Here is a 13,370-nt window from a genome sequence, read left to right on the forward strand (position 1 = left end):
ATATATTTCCATCACTTGAATGTCCCATGCAATCCAGAATATTTCTCTGATAACAAATGTTTGCTGCCTGCAAAGCATTGTCATATACACATTCTTATAAAACTGTGCTTGTACTATAAAACACTAGTAATATGTCTTTGTAACATGCATTTTTCAAAAGTGAAAGTACTTTTTTTTACATCTGTTTTACATGTATTCATCCACATAATGTTCTCACTAAGCCATTGGCAGTGTGTTTGTAATTTTTAACATTGTAATTTACATTAAAAATGAGTGGACACAAAGGTTGGGACTCAAGAAACTTTTTTTGCTTCCATTAGGGAAATGTGCCTAGAATTTAGACACCCTGCCGAATGTGCTCTGTCACTCACTTTATTTTATTTATTTTTGAACTTGAGCTCGAGAGGTATGCAGAAGGCTAGTAAAAAGTCACAAAATACATATTCATTGCAGAAACAGATTTGAAAGCAGTGGCTAAGTCAGTCAAAATCTTGCATTTTGTGGTTCAGGTTCAGGTTTGTCTCCTACACTGACTGCCTGCATCATATATTTTTGAAGCACGATAGTCCTTACTGCTGCTGGTCCTCTTCTTCTCTTCCCCTGAGGAGAAAAATGAAACAAGGTCTTCACCGATGCCAGCGCCTACCTTCGAAGCCATGAACCTCCTGTAACGGTGTTCCTGTTCCACCTTTGCCTTACGTTACTGCACTAGCTTCCTCAGACAACACATACTTTTTGTCCAGCTTCAATATAAAACCTGGTGTTCCTTTATTTGTTTGCAGTTCCAGAAACTTTTGTCCTTTTCTATTTCTATCATTTCCATGACATCCTGATGGGAAATATCAAATAGATGTTAGAACAAACATCACCTTTCTCTCCAGTTGTTTCATGGTTCTCCTCTACTCATGCTTATGAATGCTTTGTCATTTGTGGTACACACACTTGATAGCCTTAACTCCTTTATCCGAAATCCAAATTTCCTCTGAAAACCGGATTTCTCCGAAATCCAAATTCCTCTGAAATCTGTATAGTAAAATTTCCGAATCTGGATTTTAAATTTTCGTGGATCCAGTTTCCAGATATTTTTGGCCATCCCTAGTTTGGATCCCACTTTAAACTGTAAGTCCTGTCCCGACCCAATAAGCCTTACTGTGCATAAAGTGGACTTAAAACACCAAATCAGTCAATCAATCAATTATTTTTGTCTCCCACTACAGGTTCGGACTGAGAGCGAGACGAATGAAGAGTCTCGTACCAGCCAGGAAGAAGCACAAAAGGCAGTGGATACGATTGATGGAAGAATGAGTGAAGATGACATTGAAAGCATCTCTGTAACACAGGAGAAGACAATAACCATAATGCAGGTTAGCCTTCTTTTCCTTGTATCCAGTTTTATTTCATGATGTACTATTTATGCAGGGAAACCCCGATTTTTATATTTTTTAGGGAGCCCTTAAATATAAAAGTTAAATTGGGGAAGCTTAAAAAGCAAGCATAAGGGAGGGGTGAAACTTGAGTATCAGTAAGAATCTTCTACACCATGGACTTTTTGCAGGGTATAATGTTTCAAAAATATTTTAAGAATGGGAAAGATCTAAGATATGGATTCCTAAGGGGAAAGAATGCTGTGAAAATCAGTGGCAGATTAATGTGACCCACTTTTGTTGGTAGGGGCAGTGCATGACTGCTTGTGTGGTTGGGGTCTAATTGTGTTGTTAAATATGTGTTTCATTAAAAGAAGTTCTCTCTGTACTAACATTCTCCTGTGGGTAACGTGTTGTGTCCTTACATTTAATAGGAAGTGTGGAACCTTTATTTGTATCAACAGGGTGAATATAAGCCAATGAAGAAAACTTCTACAAACAAATTTTATATTTTCCAGGCCAAAGTGGTTTGAAAATTATGACTTTGATGAGCTCATAATGTGTTATTGTTTATAAATGTCATAGCTGCTAACATTAGTAATAATGTGGGCCTCCTCAATGGCACAGTGGTTGCATCGTTGCCTTGTAATCAAGGGGTCCCAGGTTCGATACCCGGTGGAGGCACAAGTTGTTCGGAACTCACTTTAAATTGTAGGTCCAGTCCCAATTATCCTTTCTGTGCATAAATTGGACTTAAAACAACAACTCAATTAATAGTAATGTGATCATTATCATCAGATGTCATTGTCATTGTAATGGATGAATTCATTTCTGGCTTCTAGTTTCCATTACGATCAAGTTTGAGATTTTCTGATTGTATGCCTCGGAATGTGTCCAATGTATTTGAGTTTTCTTTTCTTACCCTTAAGCAGAGATTGCAATACCTGATATACCTCAGGTGGTATTTCAGTTGTTGAGTTCATTCTGTCATCATGCCATATCTCTGAAAATAATGTTTCAGTGTGTTATCACTAGACCTCAGATTTTAGGTTTTTTAACCTATTTAAGAAACACAGCAACTGACGAAGTTTTATAGTGCCTAAAAAAACCTATTTTGCTTGTTAGAACCTATTTTAGGTTTATGCACATAAATTAAACCTATTTTAGGTTTTTATATATTTTTTGTAGGTTTTACAGGATTTTTATATATCTCAGAGGTATCGACTAGGTTTGGTGACAAAATAATTCAATGATAAAAGTGTTTGAAACATGTTTTTTGTCGATTTCCCTCCCTCAAAGTAAATTATGTTTATCAAAGCTCTAAACAAAACAAAATGTCACTGTTACCTGCACACAGTGGTGGTGATTAAAGGGGGCAGTCTGCTAAGCCTAACCTACTAAGATAAAGTAAACTGTCCTTGCCCTCTTCTAATTTTCGCCACCCAATCATCTGTACTGCCTGCACAGTCCATAGTGCAAACTTCTGACCTGTGTGCTTTGCTCACTTTAGCATCAGTTTGGTCCTTTTTTGGCATTCACGCCTTGCGAAGAAATGTTTCAGCATTCAAATTTACACTACTGACTATGTTTCTGTTAAAAGATAATTTTCGGCCCATGAAAAGATCCTCGCAGACAAAAGCTGGAGTTTGAGTTTGGATGACATGCAAGAAGATTCATGGTGGTCACTATAGGATCATGATAAAATTAAATTCAAGTATAATTCCTGGTTTTCAAGGCAAATTTTCCAAAAATTCAAGGATTCAGGCATATGTTTTCTCTATTCCAGCCTTACGTATTACAGACTCTCCCCCTCCCCCCACTCAAAATTATTAACAATATGAAGGGTTTGTGTGATTCCAATGTACCCAATAATTTACATAATCAACTTCAAGATATCTTATTTTGCAATAATCTTCCATCTGTGAGATAGATTGCTATGCAAGAGACGCTAACAAAGTGAATGGATTGAGAAAATTCTGTTTTATTTTCCATGCAGCTCTCATTTTCTTCCTGAAAAAAATAAATAAATGAAAGCTAACCTGAGAGAAACTTGCCTCAGGGCATTGATACTTTGTAAACATGTATAAATTTAATTGGATTTGGATTAATAAAAGTTGCAATTTACACTAGAGAAAACACCCACTTGTACCTTTTTTCATGTTTTAACAAAATTCAGGCATAATTCCCAGAATTCAAGGAATTCAAAGTGAGTAGCCACCCTGATATTGTGCAGTAAATGATACATACATAATTCATGTTTCATATCAACAAGTAACTTTTGCTAACAGCACAAGTGCAGTATTCTAATAATTTGTAGATATTTTTGAAAATGATATAAAGAGATGAAAATTTGATTAGAAAATTAATATTTGGTCATTACGGCTCTTGTGAAATTTTGTTTTTAACAATTGTGTCTAATCAGAATTTTTCAGGAATTTTGTACCAATTAAGTTCTTTTTGCAACCTACTTCAGGATTTTTCGAGCCTGATTTAAGATTTTTAGAACCTATTTTAGGAACCTAAAAGCACACTTTTTAGAACCTAAAAATCCGAGGTCTAGTTATCACAATCAGCAACCCTAAGGCAGCATTCAGTCAGAAGTGTCGATACTATGAAAACAGCCCAGTGTGACTATGTACCACTTCAGTATGGTACGCTGCATTTAGTTCTGAAGGCTCACTTCCAAATAACACATGTTGTTTTGTTCTGGAAGTTGCCTGAGATACAACTTCTGTCACTTCTGAACAAGCTCTGTATTGCTTCCTGTCGCAGGAATTTCTCAATGTATTCATCTTTGTTATCTGCCATGTGGGTAAATTCATCCTGGGGACAATCCTGGCTTTTACCTCACTGTTGGAGGCAAAATGTGAATTACTAACCACAGTATTTGAACAGAATTTGATCCATAGTGTTGGATTACAACACTATTAACATAATTTTTTTGAGTGAACACATGAATGCATCATGGTGGCTATAGAAGTTAACTGATATTTGGAGACATCATATGAAAAAACTTGAAAGTGCAGGAAAATGTAAAAACCAAGGAAAATTTCATAACATTTTGCTACAATGGGACCATCAAGATTGAATGTGTAATGCAGGAAAATGTAAAATTAGGGATGTAAAATTGCATTTATTTATTTATTTTCAAACATTCTTTCACGTGGTGATCACTGTTGCCAACTTGATTTTGTGTAGCGAGATCTGGTCCTTTTGCCATCCCACTTAGCACGTAAAATCATGATATATTTCCATCACTTGAATGTCCCATGCAATCCAGAATATTTCTCTGATAACAAATGTTTGCTGCCTGCAAAGCATTGTCATATACACATTCTTATAAAATGTGTTTTCCAATCCAACTGTGCTTGTACTATAAAACACTAGTAATATGTCTTTGTAACATGCATTTTTCAAAAGTGAAAGTACTTTTTTTTACATCTGTTTTACATGTATTCATCCACATAATGTTCTCACTAAGCCATGGGCAGTGTGTTTGTAATTTTTAACATTGTAATTTACATTAAAAATGAGTGGACACAAAGGTTGGGACTCAAGAAACTTTTTTTGCTTCCATTAGGGAAATGTGCCTAGAATTTAGACACCCTGCCGAATGTGCTCTGTCACTCACTTTATTTTATTTATTTTTGAACTTGAGCTCGAGAGGTATGCAGAAGGCTAGTAAAAAGTCACAAAATACATATTCATTGCAGAAACAGATTTGAAAGCAGTGGCTAAGTCAGTCAAAATCTTGCATTTTGTGGTTCAGGTTCAGGTTTGTCTCCTACACTGACTGCCTGCATCATATATTTTTGAAGCACGATAGTCCTTACTGCTGCTGGTCCTCTTCTTCTCTTCCCCTGAGGAGAAAAATAAAACAAGGTCTTCACCGATGCCAGCGCCTACCTTCGAAGCCATGAACCTCCTGTAACGGTGTTCCTGTTCCACCTTTGCCTTATGTTACTGCACTAGCTTCCTCAGACAACACATACTTTTTGTCCAGCTTCAATATAAAACCTGGTGTTCCTTTATTTGTTTGCAGTTCCAGAAACTTTTGTCCTTTTCTATTTCTATCATTTCCATGACATCCTGATGGGAAATATCAAATAGATGTTAGAACAAACATCACCTTTCTCTCCAGTTGTTTCATGGTTCTCCTCTATTCATGCTTATGAATGCTTTGTCATTTGTGGTACACACACTTGATAGCCTTAACTCCTTTATCCGAAATCCAAATTTCCTCTGAAAACCGGATTTCTCCGAAATCCAAATTCCTCTGAAATCTGTATAGTAAAATTTCCGAATCTGGATTTTAAATTTTCCTGGATCCAGTTTCCAGATATTTTTGGCCATCCCTAGTTTGGATCCCACTTTAAACTGTAAGTCCTGTCCCGACCCAATAAGCCTTACTGTGCATAAAGTGGACTTAAAACACCAAATCAGTCAATCAATCAATTATTTTTGTCTCCCACTACAGGTTCGGACTGAGAGCGAGACGAATGAAGAGTCTCGTACCAGCCAGGAAGAAGCACAAAAGGCAGTGGATACGATTGATGGAAGAATGAGTGAAGATGACATTGAAAGCATCTCTGTAACACAGGAGAAGACAATAACCATAATGCAGGTTAGCCTTCTTTTCCTTGTATCCAGTTTTATTTCATGATGTACTATTTATGCAGGGAAACTCCGATTTTTATATTTTTTAGGGAGCCCTTAAATATAAAAGTTAAATTGGGGAAGCTTAAAAAGCAAGCATAAGGGAGGGGTGAAACTTGAGTATCAGTAAGAATCTTCTACACCATGGACTTTTTGCAGGGTATAATGTTTCAAAAATATTTTAAGAATGGGAAAGAACTAAGATATGGATTCCTAAGGGGAAAGAATGCTGTGAAAATCAGTGGCAGATTAATGTGACCCACTTTTGTTGGTAGGGGCAGTGCATGACTGCTTGTGTGGTTGGGGTCTAATTGTGTTGTTAAATATGTGTTTCATTAAAAGAAGTTCTCTCTGTACTAACATTCTCCTGTGGGTAACGTGTTGTGTCCTTACATTTAATAGGAAGTGTGGAACCTTTATTTGTATCAACAGGGTGAATATAAGCCAATGAAGAAAACTTCTACAAACAAATTTTATATTTTCCAGGCCAAAGTGGTTTGAAAATTATGACTTTGATGAGCTCATAATGTGTTATTGTTTATAAATGTCATAGCTGCTAACATTAGTAATAATGTGGGCCTCCTCAATGGCACAGTGGTTGCATCGTTGCCTTGTAATCAAGGGGTCCCAGGTTCGATACCCAGTGGAGGCACAAGTGGTTCGGAACTCACTTTAAATTGTAGGTCCAGTCCCAATTATCCTTTCTGTGCATAAATTGGACTTAAAACAACAACTCAATTAATAGTAATGTGATCATTATCATCAGATGTCATTGTCATTGTAATGGATGAATTCATTTCTGGCTTCTAGTTTCCATTACGATCAAGTTTGAGATTTTCTGATTGTATGCCTCGGAATGTGTCCAATGTATTTGAGTTTTCTTTTCTTACCCTTAAGCAGAGATTGCAATACCTGCTATACCTCAGGTGGTATTTCAGTTGTTGAGTTCATTCTGTCATCATGCCATATCTCTGAAAATAATGTTTCAGTGTGTTATCACTAGATCTCAGATTTTAGGTTTTTTAACCTATTTAAGAAACACAGCAACTGACGAAGTTTTATAGTGCATAAAAAAACCTATTTTGCTTGTTAGAACCTATTTTAGGTTTATGCACATAAATTAAACCTTTTTTAGGTTTTTATATATTTTTTGTAGGTTTTACAGGATTTTTATATATCTCAGAGGTATCGACTAGGTTTGGTGACAATCGACAGGTTTGGTCGATTTCCCTCCCTCCAAGTAAATTATATTTATCAAAGCTCTAAACAAAACAAAATGTCACTGTTACCTGCACACAGTGGTGGTGATTAAAGGGGGCAGTCTGCTAAGCCTAACCTACTAAGATAAAGTAAACTGTCCTTGCCCTCTTCTAATTTTCGCCACCCAATCATCTGTACTGCCTGCACAGTCCATAGTGCAAACTTCTGACCTGTGTGCTTTGCTCACTTTAGCATCAGTTTGGTCCTTTTTTGGCATTCACGCCTTGCGAAGAAATGTTTCAGCATTCAAATTTACACTACTGACTATGTTTCTGTTAAAAGATAATTTTCGGCCCATGAAAAGATCCTCGCAGACAAAAGCTGGAGTTTGAGTTTGGATGACATGCAAGAAGATTCATGGTGGTCACTATAGGATCATGATAAAATTAAATTCAAGTATAATTCCTGGTTTTCAAGGCAAATTTTCCAAAAATTCAAGGATTCAGGCATATGTTTTCTCTATTCCAGCCTTACGTATTACAGACTCTCCCCCTCCCCCCACTCAAAATTATTAACAATATGAAGGGTTTGTGTGATTCCAATGTACCCAATAATTTACATAATCAACTTCAAGATATCTTATTTTGCAATAATCTTCCATCTGTGAGATAGATTGCTATGCAAGAGACGCTAACAAAGTGAATGGATTGAGAAAATTCTGTTTTATTTTCCATGCAGCTCTCATTTTCTTCCTGAAAAAAATAAATAAATGAAAGCTAACCTGAGAGAAACTTGCCTCAGGGCATTGATACTTTGTAAACATGTATAAATTTAATTGGATTTGGATTAATAAAAGTTGCAATTTACACTAGAGAAAACACCCACTTGTACCTTTTTTCATGTTTTAACAAAATTCAGGCATAATTCCCAGAATTCAAGGAATTCAAAGTGAGTAGCCACCCTGATATTGTGCAGTAAATGATACATACATAATTCATGTTTCATATCAACAAGTAACTTTTGCTAACAGCACAAGTGCAGTATTCTAATAATTTGTAGATATTTTTGAAAATGATATAAAGAGATGAAAATTTGATTAGAAAATTAATATTTGGTCATTACGGCTCTTGTGAAATTTTGTTTTTAACAATTGTGTCTAATCAGAATTTTTCAGGAATTTTGTACCAATTAAGTTCTTTTTGCAACCTACTTCAGGATTTTTCGAGCCTGATTTAAGATTTTTAGAACCTATTTTAGGAACCTAAAAGCACACTTTTTAGAACCTAAAAATCCGAGGTCTAGTTATCACAATCAGCAACCCTAAGGCAGCATTCAGTCAGAAGTGTCGATACTATGAAAACAGCCCAGTGTGACTATGTACCACTTCAGTATGGTACGCTGCATTTAGTTCTGAAGGCTCACTTCCACACATGTTGTTTTGTTCTGGAAGTTGCCTGAGATACAACTTCTGTCACTTCTGAACAAGCTCTGTATTGCTTCCTGTCGCAGGAATTTCTCAATGTATTCATCTTTGTTATCTGCCATGTGGGTAAATTCATCCTGGGGACAATCCTGGCTTTTACCTCACTGTTGGAGGCAAAATGTGAATTACTAACCACAGTATTTGAACAGAATTTGATCCATAGTGTTGGATTACAACACTATTAACATAATTTTTTTGAGTGAACACTTGAATGCATCATGGTGGCTATAGAAGTTAACTGATATTTGGAGACATCATATGAAAAAACTTGAAAGTGCAGGAAAATGTAAAAACCAAGGAAAATTTCATAACATTTTGCTACAATGGGACCATCAAGATTGAATGTGTAATGCAGGAAAATGTAAAATTAGGGATGTAAAATTGCATTTATTTATTTATTTTCAAACATTCTTTCACGTGGTGATCACTGTTGCCAACTTGATTTTGTGTAGCGAGATCTGGTCCTTTTGCCATCCCACTTAGCACGTAAAATCATGATATATTTCCATCACTTGAATGTCCCATGCAATCCAGAATATTTCTCTGATAACAAATGTTTGCTGCCTGCAAAGCATTGTCATATACACATTCTTATAAAATGTGTTTTCCAATCCAACTGTGCTTGTACTATAAAACACTAGTAATATGTCTTTGTAACATGCATTTTTCAAAAGTAAAAGTACTTTTATTAACATCTGTTTTACATGTATTCATCCACATAATGTTCTCACTAAGCCATGGGCAGTGTGTTTGTAATTTTTAACATTGTAATTTACATTAAAAATGAGTGGACACAAAGGTTGGGACTCAAGAAACTTTTTTTGCTTCCATTAGGGAAATGTGCCTAGAATTTAGACACCCTGCCGAATGTGCTCTGTCACTCACTTTATTTTATTTATTTTTGAACTTGAGCTCGAGAGGTATGCAGAAGGCTAGTAAAAAGTCACAAAATACATATTCATTGCAGAAACAGATTTGAAAGCAGTGGCTAAGTCAGTCAAAATCTTGCATTTTGTGGTTCAGGTTCAGGTTTGTCTCCTACACTGACTGCCTGCATCATATATTTTTGAAGCACGATAGTCCTTACTGCTGCTGGTCCTCTTCTTCTCTTCCCCTGAGGAGAAAAATGAAACAAGGTCTTCACCGATGCCAGAGCCTACCTTCGAAGCCATGAACCTCCTGTAACGGTGTTCCTGTTCCACCTTTGCCTTATGTTACTGCACTAGCTTCCTCAGACAACACATACTTTTTGTCCAGCTTCAATATAAAACCTGGTGTTCCTTTATTTGTTTGCAGTTCCAGAAACTTTTGTCCTCTTCTATTTCTATCATTTCCATGACATCCTGATGGGAAATATCAAATAGATGTTAGAACAAACATCACCTTTCTCTCCAGTTGTTTCATGGTTCTCCTCTACTCATGCTTATGAATGCTTTGTCATTTGTGGTACACACACTTGATAGCCTTAACTCCTTTATCCGAAATCCAAATTTCCTCTGAAAACCGGATTTCTCTGAAATCCAAATTCCTCTGAAATCTGTATAGTAAAATTTCCGAATCTGGATTTTAAATTTTCGTGGATCCAGTTTCCAGATATTTTTGGCCATCCCTAGTTTGGATCCCACTTTAAACTGTAAGTCCTGTCCCGACCCAATAAGCCTTACTGTGCATAAAGTGGACTTAAAACACCAAATCAGTCAATCAATCAATTATTTTTGTCTCCCACTACAGGTTCGGACTGAGAGCGAGACGAATGAAGAGTCTCGTACCAGCCAGGAAGAAGCACAAAAGGCAGTGGATACGATTGATGGAAGAATGAGTGAAGATGACATTGAAAGCATCTCTGTAACACAGGAGAAGACAATAACCATAATGCAGGTTAGCCTTCTTTTCCTTGTATCCAGTTTTATTTCATGATGTACTATTTATGCAGGGAAACTCCGATTTTTATATTTTTTAGGGAGCCCTTAAATATAAAAGTTAAATTGGGGAAGCTTAAAAAGCAAGCATAAGGGAGGGGTGAAACTTGAGTATCAGTAAGAATCTTCTACACCATGGACTTTTTGCAGGGTATAATGTTTCAAAAATATTTTAAGAATGGGAAAGATCTAAGATATGGATTCCTAAGGGGAAAGAATGCTGTGAAAATCAGTGGCAGATTAATGTGACCCACTTTTGTTGGTAGGGGCAGTGCATGACTGCTTGTGTGGTTGGGGTCTAATTGTGTTGTTAAATATGTGTTTCATTAAAAGAAGTTCTCTCTGTACTAACATTCTCCTGTGGGTAACGTGTTGTGTCCTTACATTTAATAGGAAGTGTGGAACCTTTATTTGTATCAACAGGGTGAATATAAGCCAATGAAGAAAACTTCTGCAAACAAATTTTATATTTTCCAGGCCAAAGTGGTTTGAAAATTATGACTTTGATGAGCTCATAATGTGTTATTGTTTATAAATGTCATAGCTGCTAACATTAGTAATAATGTTAGCCTCCTCAATGGCACAGTGGTTGCATCGTTGCCTTGTAATCAAGGGGTCCCAGGTTCGATACCCGGTGGAGGCACAAGTGGTTCGGAACTCACTTTAAATTGTAGGTCCAGTCCCAATTATCCTTTCTGTGCATAAATTGGACTTAAAACAACAACTCAATTAATAGTAATGTGATCATTATCATCAGATGTCATTGTCATTGTAATGGATGAATTCATTTCTGGCTTCTAGTTTCCATTACGATCAAGTTTGAGATTTTCTGATTGTATGCCTCGGAATGTGTCCAATGTATTTGAGTTTTCTTTTCTTACCCTTAAGCAGAGATTGCAATACCTGCTATACCTCAGGTGGTATTTCAGTTGTTGAGTTCATTCTGTCATCATGCCATATCTCTGAAAATAATGTTTCAGTGTGTTATCACTAGACCTCAGATTTTAGGTTTTTTAACCTATTTAAGAAACACAGCAACTGACGAAGTTTTATAGTGCCTAGAAAAAACTATTTTGCTTGTTAGAACCTATTTTAGGTTTATGCACATAAATTAAACCTTTTTTAGGTTTTTATATATTTTTTGTAGGTTTTACAGGATTTTTATATATCTCAGAGGTATCGACTAGGTTTGGTGACAAAATAATTCAATGATAAAAGTGTTTGAAACATGTTTTTTGTCGATTTCCCTCCCTCCAAGTAAATTATGTTTATCAAAGCTCTAAACAAAACAAAATGTCACTGTTACCTGCACACAGTGGTCATGGCCGTAGGCAGAACAAAATTTCGGGGAGGGTTCATTCAAAATTGTTCCCATGGGCATCACCAGAAATTTGAATAATATAAATAATAGCAATAATTGTACTAATAATTAAAATTTCATAATAATGAAACAATTTCATTCCATATTAATACTACTACTAATAATTATTATTATATTATTGTTATATCCTTGAGGGGGCTTACTCAATCCAGAAGAGGAGTGAATATCCAGCACAAGTTTTTTTTTTATTGTTTTTTTTTCAATTTTTTTTCATACACTGTGTACTGAAATGCACTATTATTATAATTTGTCATTAAACTCTAGATACCTTCAAGAAAGAACTTTAAAAGTTAGATGGAAATTTTAGTCATAAAGTTTTTGCTGTTTCACTTTAAAATTAAATGTTCGGAATTTTGAAAAATGTGGAACCAATTATTCCTTTTAAAAACTTAGCCTGGTGCATGGATTGTAACCTCAATCGCGAACGTAATCCGCTACGAAACTGAAAACTCCTATCAAGGGGGATTTTCGACTTTATCGGACAGGGCATTTAAAAGCTGGAAAGGAATTTTGGGACAATCATAAGGGAATCTTCAGTCTATGTGACGCAGGAGCAACACTGGAAAGATGACAACAGAAGTGATAATGGAGGGGTCGCGGGTGGGCTACGATTCTGATAATAAATCCTGTTTCACTCAAGTTTCAGAATTCCAAATTTATGAAAATTGTAGCTCCATCGCTTCAACATTGTCTCCTTGTATTTTTGTGATGCTTCGAAGAAGAAAAAAATTGAAAAATTGTTACAGATTTTGGTTTCTGAACTTCCATTAATCCAACATGTCGGAAGTTTCGGGGGGGGTTTGAACCCTATAAACCCCCCCTCTAAATACGGCCATGACAGTGGTGGTGATTAAAGGGGGCAGTCTGCTAAGCCTAACCTACTAAGATAAAGTAAACTGTCCTTGCCCTCTTCTAAGTTTCGCCACCTAATCATCTGTACTGCCTGCACAGTCCATAGTGCAAACTTCTGACCTGTGTGCTTTGCTCACTTTAGCATCAGTTTGGTCCTTTTTTGGCATTCACGCCTTGCGAAGAAATGTTTCAGCATTCAAATTTACACTACTGACTATGTTTCTGTTAAAAGATAATTTTCGGCCCATGAAAAGATCCTCGCAGACAAAAGCTGGAGTTTGAGTTTGGATGACATGCAAGAAGATTCATGGTGGTCACTATAGGATCATGATAAAATTAAATTCAAGTATAATTCCTGGTTTTCAAGGCAAATTTTCCAAAAATTCAAGGATTCAGGCATATGTTTTCTCTATTCCAGCCTTACGTATTACAGACTCTCCCCCTCCCCCCACTCAAAATTATTAACAATATGAAGGGTTTGTGTGATTCCAATGTACCCAATAATTTACATAATC

General features: G+C 36.1%; 1 protein-coding gene across 2 annotated transcripts in view; it reads left to right on the top strand.

Annotated features, from left to right (window-relative positions):
* LOC145983930 (uncharacterized) overlaps nt 1-13,370 on the top strand; it is a 94,078-nt gene that overhangs the window by 43,153 nt on the left and 37,555 nt on the right. For both annotated transcript variants that reach the window (XM_083117096.1, XM_083117095.1), the window contains 3 exons: nt 1,218-1,364; nt 5,842-5,988; nt 10,435-10,581. In XM_083117096.1, coding sequence (XP_082973222.1) covers nt 1,218-1,364; nt 5,842-5,988; nt 10,435-10,581 — 441 coding nt within the window. The remainder of the gene's footprint in view (nt 1-1,217; nt 1,365-5,841; nt 5,989-10,434; nt 10,582-13,370) is intronic.

This window comes from Lepisma saccharinum, chromosome 2, assembly GCF_977018435.1.
Source record: "Lepisma saccharinum chromosome 2, izLepSacc3.1, whole genome shotgun sequence".
NCBI lineage: Eukaryota > Metazoa > Arthropoda > Insecta > Zygentoma > Lepismatidae > Lepisma > Lepisma saccharinum.